Source organism: Arvicanthis niloticus, chromosome 9, assembly GCF_011762505.2.
Source record: "Arvicanthis niloticus isolate mArvNil1 chromosome 9, mArvNil1.pat.X, whole genome shotgun sequence".
NCBI lineage: Eukaryota > Metazoa > Chordata > Mammalia > Rodentia > Muridae > Arvicanthis > Arvicanthis niloticus.
In genome coordinates, this window is record NC_047666.1 from 65,914,682 (window position 1) to 65,938,992 (window position 24,311).

Below are 24,311 nucleotides of genomic sequence, written 5' to 3' on the forward strand. Positions count from 1 at the left end.
TATGTAAACACACGATTTTATATCTCTCTATAAAAGATGGGAGTCACAGATGAAAGCACAACATGTGACGCTTGCTTCTGAGGTGGACTTACTTCACCACTTATCTCTAGTTGTGTCCACTTTCCTACAAAGTCACATAACTCACCTCTGTTCATGGCTAAGACATGTCCTTCTGCAGATCCCACCATGGTTTCTATATCCACTCCTCTACTGACAGACCCCGCATTGGTTTATAACATGACTGTTGGGACGGTACTGTAACAACTGTGGTTGTGCCAGGGTGGCATGTTGACTCTGTGGTGTGTGAGTCTTTCGGGTAAACATCCAGGTGTGTCATACAATAGATCTATTTTTATATTTTGAACTTCCCTTTTGAGTTCCTTAGTGGCTGGAGTAGCTTATATGCCCACTGCATGAGTGTTCCCTTTTCTCTGTGTCCTTGCCAGCATTTGTCACTTCCTGTATTTTCTTGATGTCTAAGACATTGGGAACATGCATAGCCGTTGACTACACAAATCCTTATAGCAATCAGGTTTCTGAATTAAATGTTGTGACCTATGTTTTAATAAAGATTTGTTTCTGATTTGTACCTACTTACATACTAATATTCATTGCATAACAAATTTAATTTATATCATAGTTGTACATACTGATAAAAATTTGCAATCCCAGAATTTGGGAGGTTGGAGCAGGAGAATTATTTGAGGTCAGTTTGGAATACATAGTGAATTTGAGACCAGCCTAGACTATAAAATTTGTCTCAGCACACACACGCACACAGGTACAGACACAGACAGACACAGACACACACACTCCTACTCCTCCTCAAACTGCCATCATAATTAATGAATTTATAGACATCATGAGTCATTTCTGGACATCCGGAGTATGAACTGACGTTGTTTGTCAGTGTTTCCCATTGTTTATCCTCGCACTTCCACTTCGGCTTCTCACTGATTGGCTCCCTGAAGCTTTGGTGACTTCCCTGCAGTTTCTCTACAGTGCCCACTCTAATAGCCATCCCTGCATATTTACCTATCCTTCCTCTGAAATTAGGATGCATGCATACAACCTCCAAGGCCTGACACTATTACTAAGGCTATGGAGTACTCACAGAAAGAGACCTATCCTGACTGCCCTCCGGAAGACCCAACAAGCTGCTGAAAGAGTCCGTTGCAGATATTTGCACCCAACCAATGGACAGAAGCTGCTGATCCCTGTGGTTGAATTAGGGAAAGACTGAAAGAAACTGAGGAGGAGGGCGACCCTGTAGGAGGAACAGCAGTCTCAATTTATCTGGACCCCTGAGATCTTTCAAACACTGGACCACCAACCAGGCAGCATACACCAGCTGATATGAGGCCCCCAACACATATACAGCAGAGGACTGCTGGGTCTGTGTTCAATCAGAGAAGATGCACCTAACCCTCAAGATACTGGAGGCCCCAGAGAGTCTAGAGGTCAGGTGGGGTGGGGGGTGGAGGATGGGAACAGCCTCATGGAGACAGGGGGTGGTTTGGAGGCATGGAATGTGGAACAGTAGGAGGATGGAGGTGGAGAATAAAATCTGGAGTGTCAAAAATAAATAAAGAAAGAAAAGTAAAAACAAACAAAAAGAATCTTTAATTTTATTTTATGTCTGTGGGTGATTTGCCTGCATGCGTGTCTATGCACCATGTGAATGCAAAGCCCATGGAGGCCAGAAGAGAGTGTTGGATGCTTTTGGAATGGGAGTTACAGAAGGTTGTGTGTTGTCATGTGTGTGTTGGTAATTGAACCTAGATCCTCAGCAGGAGCAGCAGGTGTTCCTTAACTACTGAGACAGCTCTTCAGGGTCATTAGTTCTTTTTGAGACTAGTTCTTATTCAGCCCACATCAGCGTCGACCTCATTATAAACCCAAGAACTCCTCTTCTTGCCCTTGCTTCCTAGTGACTGGGATTACAGGTCTGAGCCTCCACACTCAGCCAAATCCAGTGTTTTTTTTTTTTTTTTTTTTTTTTTTTTTTTTTTTTTTTTGTGTTTTCGAGACAGGGTTTCTCTGTGTAGCCCTGGCTGTCCTGGAACTCACTCTGTAGACCAGGCTGGCCTTGAACTCAGAAATCCGCCTGCCTCTGCCTCCCAAGTGCTGTTATTAAAGGCGTGCGCCACCACCGCCCGGCAAATCCAGTGTTTTCAATGCAATTTTCTACTCTCAGATGTTTTCCTCAATTATCCCTCCTTTGAGACATAAGGACCTCTAATTCCTGTCTTCCAGGTCTTCCTTTTCTGGGCCAGATGCTCATTTACTGTTCAGTTGTTTTCTCTTTGTCATTTGGACATGACGTGCTTCTGGATTCCCACAGCCCTTAACACCTGAGTCATTCTACTGTGATAAAATAACACTACTTTATTCTTTTAGAACTTGACATATTGGGGCTGGAGAGATGGCTTGGTGGTTAAGAGCACTGACTGCTCTTCCAGAGGTCCTGAGTTCAATTCCCAGCACCCACATGGTGGCCCACAACCATCCATAATGGAATCCGATCCCCTCTTCGAGTGTGTCTGAAGACAGCTATAATGTACTCACATACATGAAATAAATAAATCTTTAAAAAAAAAAAGAACTTGGCATATTGATTGCTGTTGGCAAGAAAATTACAAAGTTGGTCAAACGGACCGAGTTACAGATTCGCAATCTCCTCCTTTATCTGGGCTCCTAATGCCACTAACCATTCTCATTTTTTCTTCTCCCTACTACAAAGTCTTACTTGATGATACTTCAAGTGTATGTCCTATTGCATTGCACTTAGCACTGTAGCTCATGACAAAGAAAGAACTAGGGAGTGGCTTCTACATACCTGTTTGCTGAATTCTTCACAGATACTTTTTGTATTTTGGCCATGGCAGTTGGAATAGTATTGTGAATAGACTCTGCACACTTTTATTGTCACCAGACCAGGAACAGGCTTTCCATATGTGTATCTAGAACAAGAACACGATTGAATGTGAATGTCACAGATGTTTTCTTTACCTGACTGGACCCAGTCACTGTTCCATCATATTTGTCTATCTCTCTAGTGTTTGCACTCCAGGAAAGCTCGTGATACCAGGCTTCATCCTGTCTAAGTGTGAATGTGCAATAATTTTAAGACAAAGTAGTTGATGAACCTTTTGAAAATGTCTCTAAATGGAAAGATACTGATTTAGTATTTTTCTAAGGTTCTTTCCTTCCTTCTTTCTCTTCTTCCTTCCTTCTTTCTTTCCTTCCTTTCTTTTCTTTCCTTTTTTTTTTTTTTAAATAAACTTTGGAGATAGGGTCTCATTATGTTTTCTGGGTTGGCTTAGAACTTGCTATGTATACCAGGCTGATGTAAACTCAGAGATCTGCTTGCCTCTGTCTCCTGATTACTGGGATTAAAGGTCACTACACACAGCTCTTTCTCTCCTTTTCGTTGAAGTTTTGCTATAAGATTGTCCTGTTCACTGGAAAGATGGTAGATAAGAGCGATTGATGCTCTTCCAGAGGACCCAGGTTCGAATCCCAGCACCCACCTGATGGTTCAGAACCATCTGCAATTTCCGGGGACTCTGATGCCCTTTTCTGGCCTCTGCAGGCACCAGGCACACATGTGGGACACTGACACATGTGTGGGCAAAATGTCCATACACATAAAAAAGAGGACTTCCTGCTCTTCCAAAGGACCTGAGTTTTGTTTCCAGCTCCCATGTTAGGTGGCTCACAACTGCCTGTAATCCCAGCTTTAGTGCTTCAGTAGATCTACTGTCTCTGGGCTTCTTGGGCATCTGCCCCTGTATGTAGCACATATGCACATATCCACATAATTAATTAAAAAATGATTGCCTCTGATGTCAGATTACCAATGTTATTTTATCTAAAAAAAAAAAAAAAAGAGAAAAAGATATATAAAGACTGTATTTCTAAGTATTTTAAAATAATAAGTGAGAAATTGTTTGGGAAAGCAGTGGCTACAAAATATAAACATGATTTGTAAATAACATCATGATGACTCGGTTTGTTTCTGCTGAATATGGTGGAAGGGTCCCATGCAAGGGTGGGATTCGTTTTCTGTTTTAGAATGTCCTGTGGCCCATGTTGTGGTACAGGATTTGTTACTCTTGCCTTAGCTTCGTAACTAGAATTTCTGAAGGTAGGGCTAGGGATTCTAATTTTAATTAAGCTCCCCCTGAAGAGCTGATGTAGGATAATGTCCCTGAATCTTCCCTTAGGCCAGTTGTGAGGTCATATCTTTATCCGCATGGCCGTAGATTTCTGCTCGTACTCCCTGTCCAATGCCTGTAAGTGCTGATAAGTAATGTATTACCAAATATTATTTAAAATACCACCTCAAATAGGATATGGACACCAAAATAAGATGAAAAAAAATGTCACTCACAAGCCACAAACAGTTACAGGAAGTTCCTCTTCCAGGAAAGACATAGTCTTGGGCATTTTTATTTGCACCTCAAATTTGGGTAAGACTGTTTGGAATAGAGAAAAAAAAAGTAGGTGAGAGTAGGTAAGAGACCTTCTAAATATTACCAGTGGATTATATTAGAGAAATTTATGACATAGAATCACATAGAAGGAGCTCCAGGGTCAGTACTAGGAAAAGACGTTGCCATTCATATTACTGTGAACAATTTGTACCATGGCCACTTGGTGAAACTGAACTACATTTCCCAGACTTCTCTTCTCTGATTTTGTGCAAGATTTCAAAGGTGGGTGAAACATCACTGGGTCTGAAGACCATCACAGTAAGTTGAAGGAACAATAGGGCCAGTGGGTTCAAGTTTGATATCTCTCTCTCTTCTTCCTCCTCACTCTCTCATTTTAAGCTCTTCCGACTGACAGACATCGTCAGCCCCATTATCAGATACATGGTTGTAGGTCTACTGAACTGAAGGTCTGCAGACTCTTTCACTGGTTCCCATGAATCTTCCACTCTGGAAGCTTCACTCTGGAAGTTGCACACCCCCACCTCTCTCATGCTCTGACTAGCCCATGCCCGCTTCAGAACTTGCTAGTCATGTTCGGTGATTTGCCACTTCCCCCTGTAGATTCCTTCCTTTTCCATAGGTGTGAAAGGTATTATTTTATTATGTGACTGTCATAGAAGCTTTGGGGAGCTTTGAGAATCATGTTCTATGATTGGTTTCCTGATATCAACTTCTCCCATCTACATATGCACATACAGAGTGAGAACATACCACACCCCTGACATGCGCACACATGCATATACCACACACAAATACAGATAAGTAACTTTAAGGGTCCCACCATCATAAATCCCTTATACTTGTACAATTGTTACTTACCATATTCCTTCACCTCAAAGGAGTGTTCTATTTTCTTCCCTGAGTCCTTCTCCACTACAACCTTGTAGGTACCTAGAGCTGGCTCAATAGACAGTGGTAATGAAAGCTGCTGGAGTCCTCCTGGTAGATGAACATTTTGCCATTGAAAAATTCGGTTCCTCTTGGGATTCTACAGAAAGACATTATAAGTTGTATAAACAATTGAAACATATACTTTAATTAGAGGTCAGCTTATCAGGAAATAATAACAACATTGGGAGTTTAATAGGCAGTTTGGTGAATTAATTATAATGCCATTAACCAACTTAAAAAAATTGTAGACCCGAATAATGAAAAGTGAGGTCACCAGCTACAGGATCTTTGAACCCTACAGCTATGCCATCCTGGGTGCTATAGTCTTGTCTGATCTTGGAAGCCAAGAAGGTTAGTACTTAGAAGGGAGACCCTACATATGTGTGTCACGATGGACTTCCTTTTGATATATGTGTCTGTTTTAGCCAGAAATATTTGAAGAGCCACAAAATCACACCGTCATCCAGTACCGCCCTCCTTTACTTTTACTTCCCCAAAGAACTTGAGGTAGGCAGAGAAGATAGGATCTGTGTGGTAGAGATGAAACGGAGTCTGAACGGAGACACGAGATCCTGCCGAACTTGGAGGGTGTTGTCATTTCGACTGAGATGTACGGTTTGGTACCTACCTGGATATAAATGACAGGAAACTGAAAAGAAAAAAAAGCGGCGTGAGTGTGCGGTAGAATTTAAAAAGAAAGCATCTTTGTAAAACTACAGTCTTTAAATGTTACTGAGCTTACTGCTGCCTTTTTTTTACACAATGACTTACATCCTTGTTCCATACCAGGTTTCCTTTTGAATTAGTTCTTTGAGAATTTTGTAAAATGAGTTTGGACCATATTCATCCCTCCCACACTCCTCCCAGATCCACACTCTCTCCTTTACCCACCTACCTTCATGTTCCCCCTCTCCCATCAAGTCCAGTGCTTCTGCCCACATAGTCACGGATGTCAGAGACAACCATGACATCACATAGTCACGGATGTCAGAGACAACCATGACATCACATAGTCATGGATGTCAGAGATAACCATGACATCACATAGTCACAGATGTCAGAGATGACCATGACATCACATAGTCATGGATGTCAGAGACAACCATGACATCACATAGTCACAGATGTCAGAGATGACCATGACATCACATAGGCACAGATGTCAGAGACAACCATGACATCACATAGTCACAGATGTCAGAGATGACCATGACATCACATAGGCACAGATGTCAGAGACAACCATGACATTGGGTGATAGAGTCTACCTATATCACAGAGGAACAAAGTCACTCTTTTTTTTTTTTTTTTTTTTTTTTTTTTTGTCTAAAGTAGGTAGCGGTCCTCTGTTTGATCTATTACCTTTTCACATGTTCAGTTTGGAACATAAATCTCTTAAGAAGTCATGGCTTTCCTTTTATGGCTAGCATACATTTGAAGAAATCTATCTGGATAAAAGATCTGAATGATAAGTATATTATTTTGGAATTAGTACTTGCTTAAGAGAAACCAATGTTCTTCTGGAAGTGGCTGGAATCTTTTAAGAGGACATTTTCAACTGAATATCTTTTTGTTGTTATATTTTAAACACTATGTGGTCCAGGCAGGCCAGGGCCTTGTGATCCTTCTTCTCAGCTTCCCACCTTCTGGGATGAGAAGCATGGGTAACCTGACCCAGCTTGATTTTAAATGCTTTATCTACTGTAAGATGCAGTTGGTGAATTGTCTCAATGTTACCATTAGATATACTTCTGTCATGGAAGCTCTCAAGCAATGTTCTGTGGTAGAGTCAGGTTTTCTAAAGAATCAGACTTAGATGTTTGTTTACTTTTCTCATTGTAAACAATCATTCTCGTTTCTCACCCACCAACAGGAGACTCACCGTTTCCTTCAATGGGCGAAAACCGATGTCCAAAGAGACAACTCGGAATTTCACTGAAACAGAGATTTTGCTGTGAGACCCCCAATAGTGAGAACCCGTGGCCAGAGGTCCCATGACTACAGCTTAATCATAAAGAACAACACCAAACCCCACCCTCCACCCCACCCCCGCAGTTGTTTTTGCCCAGTAAATTCTTTATACCTTCCTGTCCTGGTTTGTATATGGGTTTGTCTGTCTGGACAAAGACTGGGCCCTCAAGTTTTATTATCGTCATTGACTTCTTCTTTATGAAGTGCTGCGTTGGTCCTTTTATCTCCACAGTAAGGAATGCCGAGGGTGAAGGCAAATTTGAGATCTGCAGAAACCCATAGAGAGTGTGTTCAGATCCATTTCTGGATGCCCAGCATCCACAGAAATCTGTTTTCCTTGTGAATCCTTGAGAACTGGTAAGGGGGTGTCAAGGACTCAGTTTCCTGTTATATCCGTAGTTATGATTGTGTAACATGGTTTTAGGAGAAAACATTGCAAAACAACAGATCATTCTTCAGTGCAGTCAGGACAGTGAATAAGATGGTGTCCTTGTATTTTCACAGGGAAGTGTTGCTATTAAAAATAATTTTTCTATTCCACCTTCCGAGGCCAGAATCTGCCATCTTTCTTACGTGAATAATTTGGCTTTTAAGAATATCAATATTCAAAGGCTGGAGACATGGCTCAGCACAGAAGGGCACACACTGCTTTTGCAGAGGACCTAAATTAGGGCTCCACATCCATGTCAGGAGGATCCCAGCTCCCTACAACTCTAGCTCCAGGATGCCTCTTCTGGCCTCAGTGGTCACGGGCACTCATGTGCACATACACAGAGACACAATTTAATCTGAAAATAAATATTTTTAATTAATTAATTAATTAATTAATTAATTTTGGTTTTTCGAGACAGGGTTTCTCTGTATAGCTTTGGCTGTCCTGGAACTCACTCGGTAGACCAGGTTGGCCTCGAACTCAGAAATCCGCCTGCCTCTGCCGCCCAAGGGCTGGGATTAAAGGCGTGCGCCACCACTGCCCAGGGATAAATCTTAAAAAGAATCTCAAGGGGCTGGAGTGTCGACCTAACAGGAGGTCTAATCTCCATTCCACCTTCACCCTTCAGTCACGTACACAGGTGGAGGGCTCGAACAGGCCCTAGAGAGATTTACATACTAATGAGGTACCTGAAGGCCAGAGGTGGAGCCGATTAAACATTCCTCCCCAGTCCCTCCCCCCTTCTCCCCTCCCCTTTTTAACTCAGATTGATCCTGGGTTTGGGGGGGGGGGTATGCATCAGATCCATCCACCGTCCACCATGTGAATAAACCAGTTTTGGAAACCCAAGGACTTCCTTGTTGGGGCCTCGCCGCCATGAGGAACCGTGAGGAGCCGGGGAGAGGCCTTTAGTTAATGAGCAGCCGGGCCCAACTTCCAGCTGGAGGAACCCAGAGCTTTCCCAGCCAACTACCCACAGCATGGCGGGAGGAACCCTGGGATCCCCAGCCTTATTTTTTTCCCTACACTGGAGAGATGACTCAGTGGTTAGGAGCACTAACTACTCTTCCAGAGGACCTGAGTTCAATTTCCAACAACCACATGGTGGCTCACAACCATCTGTAATGGGATCTGATGCCCTCTTCTGGTGTGTCTGAAGACAGCTGCAGTGTACTCATACACATTAACTTGGATAAATCTTTAAAAAAGAGTATCTCAATATTTATGTCTGTAAGAGGATAAATACTATTTACCTCAGAAAATTAATTTAAGGAAAAATTAAATCTTTCTTACAGCTACGGCAACCTTTTAAGCCCTTCATTAGACCTGTTTTTAAGTATCATGAAGGCAATTTGAAGTGTATTTTGTATTCATTATTTTTGCTTAATTAAAGTTATTTCTTTTTGACAAATGAGAATATAAAGTTCAACTCGGTTGAACTTTTTCTACCAGTGCAGCACATCCAAGGAGGGACACTGACCGTGAAAGAGCTGCAGTAGAAGGAGTCCTTATCCACGGTCTGGCCTGTGAGGAGGTTTGTGTGCTGCATCCCCTGCTCCAGAGTTATGTTGAGCATTACGGTCTCGTTCACGTGGTTGAGGTTGACACAGGCCTTTTCGGGAACTCCTGCATAGAGCTCTGAAGGGACCAGCACCACGTATTGTCTGTGGAGAAGAGGACCAACCATGAAGGATTCAAAAGATGTCGTTACTGGGAGTATTTTCTAGTATTTTTCATATTGCCGTCAATCATAGGTTTCAGGAGGATTGGGTTCCCTGGAGGTCAACATAAAACCCAAGATTAGACATGGGTGTAATTCTCTGGTGTTCAGGAAATGTTCACCCACAGAATATTAGAAACACCAGGCAATCAATTCAAGTTATTGCCATGTAACTCTTTCCTTTAAATCGAAACATTCCTTCCTGGGAGGAGGACGGAGGTATGAGATACAAGAGGTAAATTTTATGAGCTGAGGCTAACAGAATTGATGCAGTCATGGTTACAGAGGCAGTAAATAACACTGGAGAGAGGACAGGAGGCAGAGCTGCCTCTAAGAGACTCCTGGACCAGCCAAGTTGCATGGAGGAGACTCTTCTACCAGCTGAGCTACCTTCAAGTCAAGCAGGGAGAAAGTCCCAGGAAGGCAGCTTTCATGAGTCAGCACTGAGACTGAGGTGAGCCTTTTTGTGACACAGTTGTCTTGGAATCATCCATGTTCTTGTAAGCAAACCCTGTCTCATTCCTGGAGGTAACCCAACAAACACATTGGTTTACCAAGTTGGACTTAGATAGAATCACTAATGTTGGTTTCCTATCCGGGCTGGGTAAGTGTTTGTGTCAGGTCTCACCACACACACACACACACACACACACACACACACACACACACACACACATCTGATGTGACAGCTATTATGTATTTCAGTTAGAAATTTCAAATTTCCAAACCATGAGCTAATCAGTGGTTTATTACCGGAAGCCTTAAAAAACCCAACTGCATGTGGCCTTGGGTTCCATGTGAGCATCACAAATCATATCCAGGAAGCACTAGAAACTAACACACAACATGTGAGGAGAAGCTGAATTGCTTTTCAGTCCAACAACTAGTCCTTCCAAGTTCTTTGACAACAGATTTACTGCATAGGAGACCAGGAAAGAGATAATATGGTGGGAAGGAGGGACACAATAGAATTTTCTGGAAATAAGAATAGCTTACGGGTTGGGCGGCGGTGGCGCACGCCTTTAATCCCAGCACTTGGGAGGCAGAGGCAGGTGGATCTCTGAGTTCGAGGCCAGCCTGGTCTACAGAGTGAGTTCCAGGACAGCCAGGGCTACACAGAGAAACCCTGTCTCGAAAAACCAAAAAAAAAAAAAAAAAAAAAAAAGAATAACTTACGGTTTTGCAGTAGCTGCGGTGGCATCTCTAGGAAGAAGCAGGAACAGTAAGAGGAAGACTGGTGTGGGCAGCTGGTTTCTCCTCATGGTGGAGAGGAGCAGAGAAGAATGGGTCTGAGCCCTCAGCCCCTGAACTCTGATCCTTGTCCAGATCTGCTGGTTTTTATTTTACCTGATGGGCAGTGAAAGTAAACTGCCAACCGTCTATTTTTGTAACATATTAACTACTTCAGTATTAAAAAATCAATTCCAGATCATTTCCAGAACTATCTATGTTCTTTTATCCACTTTTAAAAGTTATCCAAATGTTTGACAGATGGTGCTTACAGGCTGCCACTAGCTCAGGTGAATACACAGGACTTTAAACGTTAAAAAAAAAAAGATGAAATAAATCACATGGGTTGATGAAGTCACTCAATATACCTCTCCAGTTTTTAAAAAAGGATGATGAATGCAAATATACAATATCAATCTCCTCTTCTTAACTCGGAGTGTTGCATTCACTCAACAACATAATGTAATTTACCACTGAATGATAGATAAATTAAGTTTGGAGGTATGTGCTTCATTATTTATTTCTTAAGAAATTGAAAAAAAAAACAAAACCAAGTTAGGCTTTGGTAGAATCATTGCTTTGGTTTGTCATTACATCCTTATCTGGGGTGAATAGATGTTCTTCCTAGGAGAAGTCTGACACAATAGAAGTGTGCGTGTCTGAGGGTGCATGTGAGTATGCAGAGCTTGTCATCAGGTAACTTCCCTATTTCCCTCCCTCCTCTACTCTCCCCTCCCCCTCCTCCCTCTCCTTCTCATCCTCCTCTTCCTACTCCCCACCACCTCCTCTTCCTCTTCCTCCTTCTTTGTTTTTTGAGACAGGGTTTTTTTTTTTTTTTTTTTTTTTTTTTTTTTTTTTTTTTTGTATGTATGTGTAGCCCTGGATATCCTGGAACTAGCTTTGTAGATGCCTTGAACCTATTTTTTGAGGCAGCCATCTCTCACCTGACTCTAGAGCTCACCAATCAGCTAGACTGTGTGGCTAGCAAGCTGTTGGGCTCTTCCTGTCTCTGCTCCACTGGACTGGGACTACAGCCACAGGTGCATACCTGCATGCCTGGCCTTTTATGTGAGTCCTGCAATGCAAACATAGGTCCACAGTAAGCTTGAACTACCTCCCCAGCCTAGCCTCCAATGTATAAGTTTGGCTTTTAGTTTTGTATGGTTCTTCTTATCTTTGCTTATTATAAAGTAAATAACAGTTCATTTGAGCTTATGTTATACAATACGTATTTAATAAATCACTAAACATGAAGGAAATGAATACGATGGATTATTCTCTAAGAAAATTATTTCTACTTGATGGGCAGCCCTATTTCATTTTTCTAGAATGAAATAAAATATTTTAAAATCAGTATTCATTCATCGTCCTATTTGCTTTTCAAGACAGGAGTGTTAGAATCTATTTCACAGAGTCATGAAAGTAAGAAAAATCCCACCATTACATTAATATCAGATCACCACAGGATTAAAGTTTGTGTATTTTGCTGGCTATGATGGTGCATGGCTGTGACACTGGCATTGATGAGACTGAGGCAGGAGGATATAACTTTAAGGTTGGCCTGGAAGCAGGAGCGAGATGAAGCCAAGCCTGAGCATTTTATCAACTTTGCCTCAAAATAAATGAAGAGCTGGGTGGGGCAGGGTGTGGCACAGGCACATGCCTGTCATCCCAGCACTTGTGTGTCCGAGGCAAGAACTCACTAGTTCAAGGCAAGGTTTATCTATATAGTGAATTCTAGGCCAGCTAGGAAAACAGAGTGAAATCCTTTATCAGATTAAAAGAAAAAAAGACTGAAATATTACTACTCACTGATCATGCATTTTCTCTCATGTGGAGGGTCAGGAGAAGTTTTTGTTTGAAAATTATTTCTTAATGCAATTACATGCATGTTGCATTTGGTTCCTGTGAAGAGATTGTGTATCTTTGGATAGATATTGATTATTGACAGTTTGAGACAAATTTTTGACAATCTATTCTTTACCTTTTTTTTCTATTCTATTTCCTATTGTGTAGACAGAAGCAATAAGAAAACTCGTTCATCTAAAAGGAGAGAGAAAATGAGAGGCTCTGTTCAATCATTTACATGTCATTTAATCATTTATACTTCAAGTTTGGAAGACGGAAGTCACATTATGATCTTCAATAAAAATTAATTTTAAATTTTAATTTAGTATCAACTATGCCGTCAGTCATTCTTATGAAAGAATGGCACTAAAAACCACTCAGTTGCAAAAGAGTCTGGAAATTTATCTGTTAAGTCACTTTTACACCAAGTTCCATGACCCAAGGCTCACTAGAACTTAATAGCTACCAACTGCCACTTTCTTGATTAAAGACTCAGTTTTAAGCCCAATATACTTACAAAATCTGAATAAACTGAAATATCAGCTTATTTATTTTTTGTTGGAACACAAGTATAAATAGGCTTTTGTTAATATAGCACTCTATGGAATGCCCTTATTTTATCAGAACTGTAATCTACACTTTAGCCTATTATCTATCTATCTATCTATCTATCTATCTATCTATCTATCTATCTATGCCACATCTGCTAATAGTCTATTTATCTATTTATCTGTCTGTCTGTCTGTCTGTCTCTCTGTCTGTCTATCTATCTATTTATTATCTATCTATCTATCTATCTATCTATCTATCTATCTATCTATCTATCTATGCCACATCTGCTAATAGTCTATTTATCTGTCTATCTATCTTCTATCTATCTATCTATCTATCTATCTATCTATCTATCTATCATCTATCTATGCCACATCTGCTAAGTCTATCTATCTATCTATCTATCTATCTATCTATCTATCTATCTATGCCACATCTGCTAATAGTCTAGTTTCAAGTCCAGTACTTGTTGTTAAATTAGTTTTTCTTTTCATGAACTTACTTTACTTTTGCACTTCTCAGTTCTAGGGTGAGGTTCTACTAGCTACAAATGTAAGACATCTCACCTAGAGTTTGTTCCCATGCTCTCTGATTAACTACCGTGCAGTTCTCAGCAGCAAATGAATGGCAGTTGGAAAAGACAAAAGATGGACTTTTAAGCAAAAATAGTCATTTAGACATGACTATAGAAAATTTCAGAATGGGCCAGAAGAACAATTTCTTATGTCATGATTTTCTCATACTAGAAGTAAATTTGAGTAAAATGGGTATTTGAAGCTTAAGACAAACTGAAGATTCCATTGATATTTTAAATTGTCTTTTAAGAAACTAGGAAGCCTGGCAGTGGTGGCACACACTTTTAATCCCAGCGCTTGAGAGGGAGAGGCAGGCAGATTTCTGAGTTTGAGTCCAGCCTGGTCTACAGAGTGAGTTCCAGGATAGCCAGGGCTACACAGAGAAACCCTGTCTCCAAAACCAAAAAAGCAAAGCAAAGCAAAACAAAACAAAAAAGAAACTAGAAAGAAGGTCTCCACTCCAGGGCACATGTAAAACACATGGGATGATGGGAAGAGTCTTTCACATACAGAAATAACTCTCAAGTCATGCCTAGGGTTAACTGTAGGGAAGTGACAGCTGCAACAATCATAAGATTATTGATCAGACACAGTTTCAAGGGTTCCAGAAATGATGTTGAAATAGACCGAGGCCAAAGTTGAATCTGCGTGGGAGATTTTTTGCCAAATGTCAAACATAAACCTTGTAGAGTCAGGGAGATAGCTCAGCAGGCCAAGGCTTGTGTCCAAACCCTGACGACTTGATTTTGAGCCTCAGATCACATAGTAAAAGGTAAGTAATCATTGTGCTCTGATCTCCACATGGGCACTATGGCAAGTGCCCAACCCCATAAAATAAATGTGTAAAACGATAAACCCGGCAGCATTCCAATGACTATCATGCATTTATCAAGATTAACAAATCTACACTCGACTAACCGTTGAAACTTTAATGGCCAAAAGAGACTGTTGTGAATGAAAAGCGAAACTGTGGCTGAATGAATAATAGTATTAAATATTTACACCAATAAAAGTTAGCAGAATTGGTTTTTTTCATTGCTGATAATTGTGGTATGCTAGTTAGACAACAGATCTTTTAAAAACAGCAGAGTAAAACTATTAAAAAAAAAACATGGAAACATCATTACCTTTGGACATAGTTCCAAGCTAATGTCATTTCCCGAGATGAGTGTTTGCTGAGAGTTGAGCAATTTTGAGTGGGCTGAGAATGAATGTGTCCTCCCCACTTTAGTGTAGCTCCCCACTACACTGGGGGAGCTTCATTTTGAACTACTTGAGGCTGTAATCTGAGCTACATTTGTGTATATTGAGATAGAAACTGAAGCTTATATGAGTACACATAGCATTAGAAACAAGGGTTCTAGAGAAAGACGGAAGTGGGAAGATTCCTTGTGATAGACCGGCTAGCACCAAAACTGGGTGTGTTTCCTCCCATTGTGACTCTTGTTCTGGCAGAGAACAGAATGGAAAAAGAAGATTACACAGCCCTCAGTGTATGCTCCTGAGCAGACTCTGGGAGTGAGGAAGAAGGACGAACAAAATGCATGCACGATTTTTACTTTGCAAAGACATATGCTTTATGTACAGTATCAGCATTCGGAGATCAAGTCGGGGTCATCAAGGGAGACAGAGTTCACGCATTCTGTCTTTTTTCCAAGATCTCAGTGGCATTCCCTTTCTCCAGTACACTTGATGAAAATGCTCTTTTAGAAAATTAACCTTCTAACTGGAGTAAGATAGTTTAGTTTGCATTTCTCTGATGGCTAAGGATGTTGCATATGAAAAAAAAATGTTTCTCAGCTATTTTTATTTTATCTTTTAAGAACTTTATGTTTAGTTCCACACCAAAGTTTTAAGTGAATTGTTTGTTTCCTTGGTGTTTAGTTTTTTGGGGTTCTTTGCATGTTCTAAATAATAACTCCCTGACATATATAACTTATGAAGATTTTATTTTTCCTATTCAGTAGCACATCTCTTCACTCATATCGTAGCATCCTTTGCTGTTCAGAAACTTTTTAGTTGCATGGGGTCCCATTTATCATTTGTTGATCTAAATGTTGATACTGCTAGGATCCATATGGACCAAGAACCTCAACGTAAGACCTGGAACCCCAACTCTAATTAACATAGAAGATAATAGATTCACTTGAACTCATTGGTACAGGAAAGGGTTTCCTGGACAAGATCAGTACAAAATGGAGGACTGTGTTTTCTTAGTGGACCTTTTCTTCTCTGCCTGATCTGGGGCACCCAACCCATATTTTACCTGGGGAATGTCACGTAATCCCTGGCAAAATTACAGGTTCAACTTCCTGGAACACTTCTCTATGCAAATAAGGTATCTCCAATACCTTAAGCCTCAGCAATGAAACTTCACGCTAAGAGGAACCTTTCCTAGTCTCTAAGGTTCATATATATATATATATATATATATATATATATATATATATATATATATATATATAAAACCCTGGTTCACCCCAAATAAAGTCTATGTGTACAAGCCCACCCTGAATAAAGCGCAGTATGCAGTGGCATCTGGACACCCTGAGAGGGAGGAAGCAGAAGACTCTGAATCAAAGCTGGACCCAACATGCATACCACGCTGCCCCCTTAGGTTCTTAGCCATATTATAATGCAAAAATGCTTTCAGTCCAACTTCAAAAGTCCATATAGTGTATTACAGTCTCAACACTGTTTAAAAGTCCAAAGCTCAAAGTCTCCGAGACTCATGGCAATCTCTTAGCTGCAACTCTCTGCAAAATCAAAATAAAAAAGCAGACCACTTACTTCTAACATACAATGGTCCAGGATCTGCATTATTATTTCCAAAGGAAGGAACGGAGCATAATTAGGAAATACTGGACTAAAGTGAGACCAGCAGGGCAAACTCCAAAATTTGAATCTCCATGTCTGATGTCAAAGTGCTCTTCAGATCTCCAACTCCTTCGAGCTTTGTAAACTGCAACATTTCCCTCTTGGGCTGTATGTAGCTTCTCTGGGCAGGCATCTCATGACTCTGGTGTCTCCAACATATTGGACTCTCCAAAGAAATCTCGGCTTCAGCTTCACAGCTTCCCAAAGCGGTCTTCTTGGGCTTTCATGCAAAGACAACCTCGACACACACCTGGCCTCAGTGGGTTTTCCTAGCTGAGGAGGGAGATTCCACAACCCCTTTCTTTTTCTTTTTTCTTTTTAAAATTTTTATTAGATATTTTATTTACATTTCAGATTTTATCCCCTTACCCCATTCCCCCCACCACCCAGGCACCCCTTATCCCATCCCCCTTCCTCCTGCTTCTATGAGGATGTGCCCCCATCTACCGCCCCACTCCCACCTCCCCACCTTCATGGGACCAAGGATCTCCTCTTCCACCTATGCTGACAAGGCCATCCTCCCCTACATATACAGATGGAGTCATGGGTCCCTCTCTATGTGCTCCCAGGCTGGTGGTTTAGTAGCTCCTGGGAGCTCTAGTTGGTGGGTATTGTTGCTCTCCTCATGGGACCCGCAAACCCATTCAGCTTCTTTAGTCTTCTCTCTCACTCCTCCATTGGGAACCCCTTGATCAGTTCAATGGTTAGCTGTGAGCATCTGCCTCTGAATATGTCAGACTGTGGCAGACCTCTAAGGAGACAACTATATTAGGATCCTGTCAGCATGCACTTCCTGACATCGACATCAGCATCTACCTTTAATGACTGCACATGGGATGGCTACCCAGGTGGAATGGTTTCCAGATGGCCCCTCCTTCAGTTTCTGTCCCACACTTTGTCTCCATATTTGCTCCCTTGAGTATTTTGTTACTCTTTCTAAGAAGGACTGAAGCACCCACACTTGGTCTTCCTTCTTCACGAGCTTCATGTGGTCTGTGAGTTGAATCTCGGGTATTTCAAGCTTCTGGGCTAATATCCAATTATCAGTGAGTAAATACCATGTGTGTTCTTTTGTGATTGGGTTACCTTACTCAGGATGATATTTTCTAGTTCCACCCATTTGCCTAAAAATTTCTCAAATTCATTATTTTTAATAGCTGAGTAATACTCCATTGTGTAAATGTACCACAATTTTTGTATCCATTCCTCTGTTGAAGGACATCTGGGTTCTTTCCAGCTTCCGGCTATTATAAATAAGGCTGCTATGAACATAGTGGAGCATATATGTTGGAGCATCTTTTGGGTATATGCCCAGGAGTGGTATAGCTGGGTCCTCAGGTAATACTATGTGGGGAAGAAATCTCGCGGGCAGGGGCGGGGGTGAAGAGGGAGTCCGGTGGCTGATCCCGCAGTGGTCTGGCATCAGGGTCCCAGGCGGGCTTCCCATGCCGCCAGCGGAGGATCCCACATTGATACAGCTGCCTCAGGCTGGCGGTGGGCGGCTCAACTTTCCAAAGGCTGGGAACCTGGCGGTGGCAGATCAGGTGACATGTGGAGTCCGGTTTTCCAAAGCTTTTATTGTTTATGGCATGGTAAATGGATGTAGGTGGTACGCGCTTCCCCCGCCAAAGGCCAGGGGAGTCTCATTTTATAGGGAAGGAAAAAGGGGAGGGAATAACTTAATTAGCTACGCCCCTGGCCTTTTGATAATTCATTAATATTTAAATCTCTGGAGGTAGAGACTTGTCAATCACGCCCTCTACCTGTGTCCTACGTGACTGAAGGTAACAGGTTAAATGGAGTTACCTCGTCCAAGGCCCAACAATACTATGTCCAATTTTCAGACTGATTTTTCAGAGTGGTTGCACCATCTTGGAATCCCACCAACAATGGAGGAGTGTTCCTCTTTCTCCACATCCTCGCTAGCATGTACTATCACCTGAGTTTTTGATCTTAGCCATTCTGATTGGTGTGAGGTGAAATCTCAGGGTTGTTTCAATTTGCATTTCCCTGATGACTAAGGATGCTGAACATTTCTTTAGGTGCTTCTCAGCCATTTGAGTTTCCTCAGTTGTGAATTCTTTGTTTAACTCTGTACCCCATTTTTAATAGGATTATTTGGTTGTCTGGAGTCTGATTTCTAGAGTTCTTTGTATATATTGGATATTAGCCCTCTATCAGATGTGGGATTGGTAAAGATCTCTTCCCAATCTGTTGGTTGCTGTTTTGTCCTATTGACAGTGTCCTTTGCCTTACAGGAGCTTTGCAATTTTATGAGGTCCCATTTGTCAATTCTTGATCTTAGCGCATAAGCCATTGGTGTTCTGGTCAGGAACTTTTCCTCTGTGCCCAAATATTCAAGGGTCTTTCCCACCTTCTCTTCTATTAGTTTCAGTGTATCTGGTTTTATGTGAAGGTCCTTTCCACTTGGACTTGAGCTTTGTACAAGGAGATAAGAATGGGTCGATTTGTATTCTTCTACATGTTATCCTCCAGTTGTACAGCATCATTTGTTGAAAATGCTGTCCTTTTCCCACTGGACAGTTTTAGCTCCTTTGTCAAAGAGCAAGTGACCATAGGTGTGTGGGATCATTTCTGGGTCTTCAATTATATTTTATTCATCTTCCTGCCTGTTTCTGTACCAATACCATGCAGGGTTTTTTTTTTTGTTTTGTTTGTTTTTTAATCACTATTGCTCTGTAGTACAGCTTGAGGTCAGGGATGGTGATTCCTCCAGAAGTTCTTTTATTGTTGAGAATATTTTTCAATATCTTGGGTTTTTTGTTATTCCAAATGAATTTGAGAATTTCTCTTTCTAACTCTGTGAAGAATTGAGTTGGGATTTTAATGGGGATTGCATTGAATCTGTAGATTGCTTTTAGCAAGATGGCCATTTTTACTCTATTAATTTTGCCAATCCATGAGCATGGGAGATCTTTCCATCTTCTGAGATCTTCTTCGATTTCTTTCTTCAGAGACTTGAAGTTCTGTCCTACAGATCTTTCACTTGCTTGGTTAGATTCACACCAAGGTATTTTATATTATTTGTGACTATTGTGAAGGGTGTCATTTCCCTAATTTCTTTCTCAGCCTGTTTATCTTTCAAGTACAGGAAGGCTACTGATTTGTTTGAGTTGATTTTATAATCAACCACTTTGCTGAAGTTTTTTTTTTGTTTGTTTTGGTTTTTTTTTTTTTTTTGTTTTGTTTTGTTTTTATCAGGTTTAGGAGTTCTCTGGTGGAAGTTTTGGGTTCACTTAAGTATATTATCATATTATCTGCAAATAGTGATATTTTGACTTCTTCCTTTCCTATTTGTATCCCTTTGACTTCCTTTTGTTGTCTAATTGCTCTGGCTAGGACTTCCAGTACTATATTAAATAGGTAGGGAGAGAGTGGGCAGCCTTGTCTAGTCCCTGATCTTAGTGGGATTGCTTCAAGATTCTCTGCATTTAGTTTGATGTTGGCTACTGGTTTGCTGTATATTGCTTTTACTATGTTTAGGTATGGGCCTTGAATTTCTGACCTTTCCAAGACTTTTACCATGAAGGGGTGTTGAATTTTGTCAAATGCTCTCTCAGCATCTAGTGAGATGATCATGTGCTTTTTTTTCTTTGAGTTTGTTTATATAGTGGATTTCATTGATGAATTTCCATATAGTGAACCATCCCTGCATTCCTGGGATAAAGCCTACTTGATCATGATGGATGATTGTTTTGATGTGTTCTTAGATTCGGTTTACGAGAATTTTATTGAGTATTTTTGCATTGATATTCATAAGGAAGATTGGTCTGAAGTTTTCTTTCTTTGTTGGGACTTGGTGAGGTTTAGGTATAAGCGTGATTGTAGCTTTACAGAACAAATTTGGTACTGTTCCTTCTGTTTCTATTTTGTGGAATAGTTTGAAAAGAATTGGTATTAGGTCTTCCTTGAAGGTCTGATAGAATTCTGCACTAAAACCATCTGGTGCTGGGCTTTTTTTTTTTGGTGGGGAGACTTTTAATGACTGTTGCTATTTTTTTAGAGATTATGGGACTGTTTAGATCACAACCCCTCTTTTTTACATTGACTTTAAAGCCAAACCACTTCTGCCAAACTCTGCCTGAAACTACCAAGTTCTGCTGCTTTCTGAGGCTGGTATGTGGCTTCCTCCTTTAATTAAATTTGTACCAGGCATAGTTATTGATGGCTGATGTGGTGGTTTGAATATACTTGCATGGTGCTATTAGGAGGTGTGGCCTTGCTAGAGTAGGTGTGGCCTTGTTGGAAGAAGTGTATCACTTAGGGGGTGGGCTTTGAGACCCTCCTCCTAGCTGCCCATGAGGCAATCTTCTATTTGCCTTTAGAAGAAGATGTAGAACTCTCAGTTCCTCCAGTGCCATGCCTGTCTGGATGCTGCCATGCTTTTGGCCTTGATGATAGTGGACTGAACTTCTCAACCTGTAAGCCAGACCCAAATAAATGTTGTCCTTATAAGAGTTGCCTCTTCTCGGCATTGGAAATCCTAACTAACACAGTTGTGTTGACCAATTTTTATGTCAACTTGACAAAAGCTAGAGCTATCTGAAAGGAAGGAACCTCAATTGAGAAAATGCCTCCAAAAGATCTGGCTACAGAGCATTTTCTAAATTAATGATGGATAGGCGAGAGCCCAATCACTTGTGGGTGATGCCGTTCTTGGGCTGGTGGTCCTGGGTCCTATAAGAAAGCAGGTCAAACAAGCCATGATGAGCAAGCCAGTAAGCAGCACTCCTCCATTACCTCTGCATCAGCTCCTTCCTTCATGTTCCTGAAAACACCCCCAGAGCTGTCTATACCACCTGCAGACATCCCCACAGCCTTGACATCTCTTCTTTCCACAGTTGCTCTGAATCTCCTCACTCTCCAGGAATTGTTTCTTTTTTACATTGTCAGGGTAGGGTATGTGACTTTTTTGTTTCCCTCCTGAAAGTCATGAGCCTTCCTTTCTATCTTGAAGGGAGTGTGTGAGTTTGGAGGAAGAAAATGTCATGTAATACAGTTTTCATTGTACATGTCTTTTACTCTCTTGGTTGGATTTGTTCGTATGTATGTGTATATACATATATCTATATGTATAATATATGTATATATGTATATATTGAACACACACACACATGCACACACGCACTCATGTACTCTATTATGTAGGTAATATTCCCTCCAAATTATTATGATCCTTCAGATTCTCCTCAATAACTGTAGTCAGGTGGTCATGTTAGAACAACCAGTCAGGTACCTACCTATCTACCTACCTAAAACTCTGCAGTGAGTTGGTGAGCGCTAAATTCCTAGTGATGACCCTCTGTCCCCTACCTGGTCTGGCATCTGGTGCCCAACCTTGATTTCCTCTGCTGCTCTAATTAGACTTAGCTACACCTCCTTGATCCCACAGCACACCTCTACCTTATGTGTCTGTTTCCTTTCCTTGCTGATCTTACAATAGGAATGGTCTTTCCTGAGATATCTATATCATGAACTCCCTTTCCTACCTCAGGTCTTTGCCTAAATACCATTGCTGTGTGAGATTATCCTTAAAGCCATGTCTCATTTTTCAGTCTTTCCTGCTCCTGACTCTCAGGGTGTCCTGGATCTTCTGACCCTTCTCTACACTTTATGGCTCCTACAGCCGTTAGCACCTTCCCATTGCTCGTATTCTATTTATCTATTGTGTCTGCATACATTGTCCATCAGAAGGTAAGACCACAAGAATAGCTGTTTCTGTGCTTTGTTCATTGTTATTCACTAAACACCGAGGGAGTATTCAGCAACTGTGAACACTCAAGCCTAGGGCTCTCTACTAGGTCAACATGACATGGTAGACAAATGCAGGGATCCTTCCATCAGTCTATCAGAAGGCAGATCAACAATTGGCAGTTGTCTATTGTTGTCAGCATGCCCTTCTTCCTTGCCTATAATCTGAGAAACCATGTTATTATATATATAATGTAACTACTGATTACACACACACACACAAAAACTGAGAATTAACTTGAAATAAACTTGATCATTTGTTTAGGGAGAAAAAGAAATTTTCTAGAAACATATCAAAACAACAGAAAATCAAAATGTCTCAGTGTTATGCTATAAGGGGCATATTTTTTTTGAGTGGAATCTTTGACTACTCAGGCAGACTGTTTTTTTTTTTATTATTTTAATATTTTTATGAGTGCTGATGACCTGCCTACATGTTTGAATTGCTGTGTTTGATAAAAATAGAAAGACAGAATCATAACTAAGTGGAGTAAGCCTAGTCACCCACACAGACTTGACTTCAGTGTCAATCAATAATGGGCTTATTGTTAAATGTGTTTAGGACTATGGGCATGATACCCTGAACAGAAGAACTACATGAATGAACACATCTAACTACCCCAATGCTTCATAATTTCAAATTTTGTTGTATCCTAATAGTCTAGGGCAGCATTCTCAACTTGTGGATCAAGACTCCTTTGCAGAGGGGTTGAATAGCTCTTTCATAGAGGTCTCTCAAGACTATCGGAAAATACAGATATTTATATTATGATTCATAACAGTAGCAGAATTACAGTTATGAAGTAGTGATGAAATAATTTTGTGATGGGAGTCACCACAGCATGAGGAACTGTACTAAAGGGTCACAGCATTAGGAAGGTCTAGGAGATCTTGGTTCCAAATTCTTTAACTGCGTGACTAGAGAATCTGTTGGTTGCCTTTTCCTGTCTGTAAAAGAATCTTAGTCCATCCAGAAGCCTGTGTTAAAGCTGATACAGAAACTTTTCATTTCTATCATTTTTTCCAGGTGTTTCCCACTTTTCTGCCCTTAATGTAGATTCATTACCCCACCAGGAATGCTAAGTCGGACAAAGAGTAGATTACAGTGTTGCTTTCCAGTTACAAGTGATAAGCGTGAAGCAGCACAATAGTTTTTTTTTTTTTTTTTTAAATGGGCACCTTTTAAACTTAATTTAATTTTTATTTATTTTTATTTACTTATTTTTTTTGACAGGGTTTTTCTATATAGTCTTGGCTGTCCTGGAACTCACTCTGTAGACCAGGCTGGCCTCGAACTCAGAAATCCACCTGCCTCTGCCTCCCAAGTGCTGGGATTAAAGGCATGCACCACCACTGCCCAGCTAATTTTTTATTTTTTTTATTAAATTATTTTATTTGTTTGCATTCCAAATGTTGCTTCCCTTCAGGGTTCTCCCTTCCTAGAGTTCTTTATCCCATCTTCCCTCCCCTTTGCCTCTGAAAGGGTGTTCCCCAACTCCCACCCCCATCATCACCTCATCCCCCCCAACCTCCTCACTCCCTGGGGCATCAAGTATCTACAGGATTAGACATCCTCTCCCACTGATTTTTAAAATGACAAAAAGCTCTGTAGTTACCCTCTCAACTTTGTGCTCAATATGTCTATCCCTTAACTCATGGCTTTTTTTTCTGCTTCCCACTTCCACGATTTCTCACTGTTCCCTGAGAAAGACTGTGTTTTATCGTGTGTATTTCTATGTTGAGCTGAAACAGAGTACTTTCCTACTTTAATCTAATCTCCTCCACTTCAATCTATTTCTCTCTGTCTTTGGGATTCTGGTTCTGTACAATTCAGGTGCCCAAACTTGAGTTTAAACTTGACAGAAATAAAGCAAATCATTCAGTTTCACTCAAAGCTCTGAGACTTCTGTAATGAAAACTACAAAGAATATAAAACAGTGGCC

The 24,311-nt window shown here is 40.8% G+C and overlaps 1 protein-coding gene across 1 annotated transcript in view; it reads right to left on the minus strand.

The window, feature by feature from the left end:
• Positions 1-10,851, minus strand: part of LOC117715169 (pregnancy zone protein-like) — a 41,312-nt gene extending 30,461 nt beyond the window's left edge. Inside the window, exons 1-8 of the mRNA XM_076940623.1 lie at positions 10,691-10,851; positions 9,275-9,458; positions 7,474-7,627; positions 7,273-7,325; positions 6,019-6,039; positions 5,319-5,487; positions 4,397-4,481; positions 2,840-2,963 (exon numbers count right to left, since the gene is read on the minus strand). Coding sequence (XP_076796738.1) covers positions 2,840-2,963; positions 4,397-4,481; positions 5,319-5,487; positions 6,019-6,039; positions 7,273-7,325; positions 7,474-7,627; positions 9,275-9,458; positions 10,691-10,776 — 876 coding nt within the window. The 5' untranslated portion in view covers positions 10,777-10,851. The remainder of the gene's footprint in view (positions 1-2,839; positions 2,964-4,396; positions 4,482-5,318; positions 5,488-6,018; positions 6,040-7,272; positions 7,326-7,473; positions 7,628-9,274; positions 9,459-10,690) is intronic.
• Between the last annotated feature and the right edge of the window lie 13,460 nt (positions 10,852-24,311).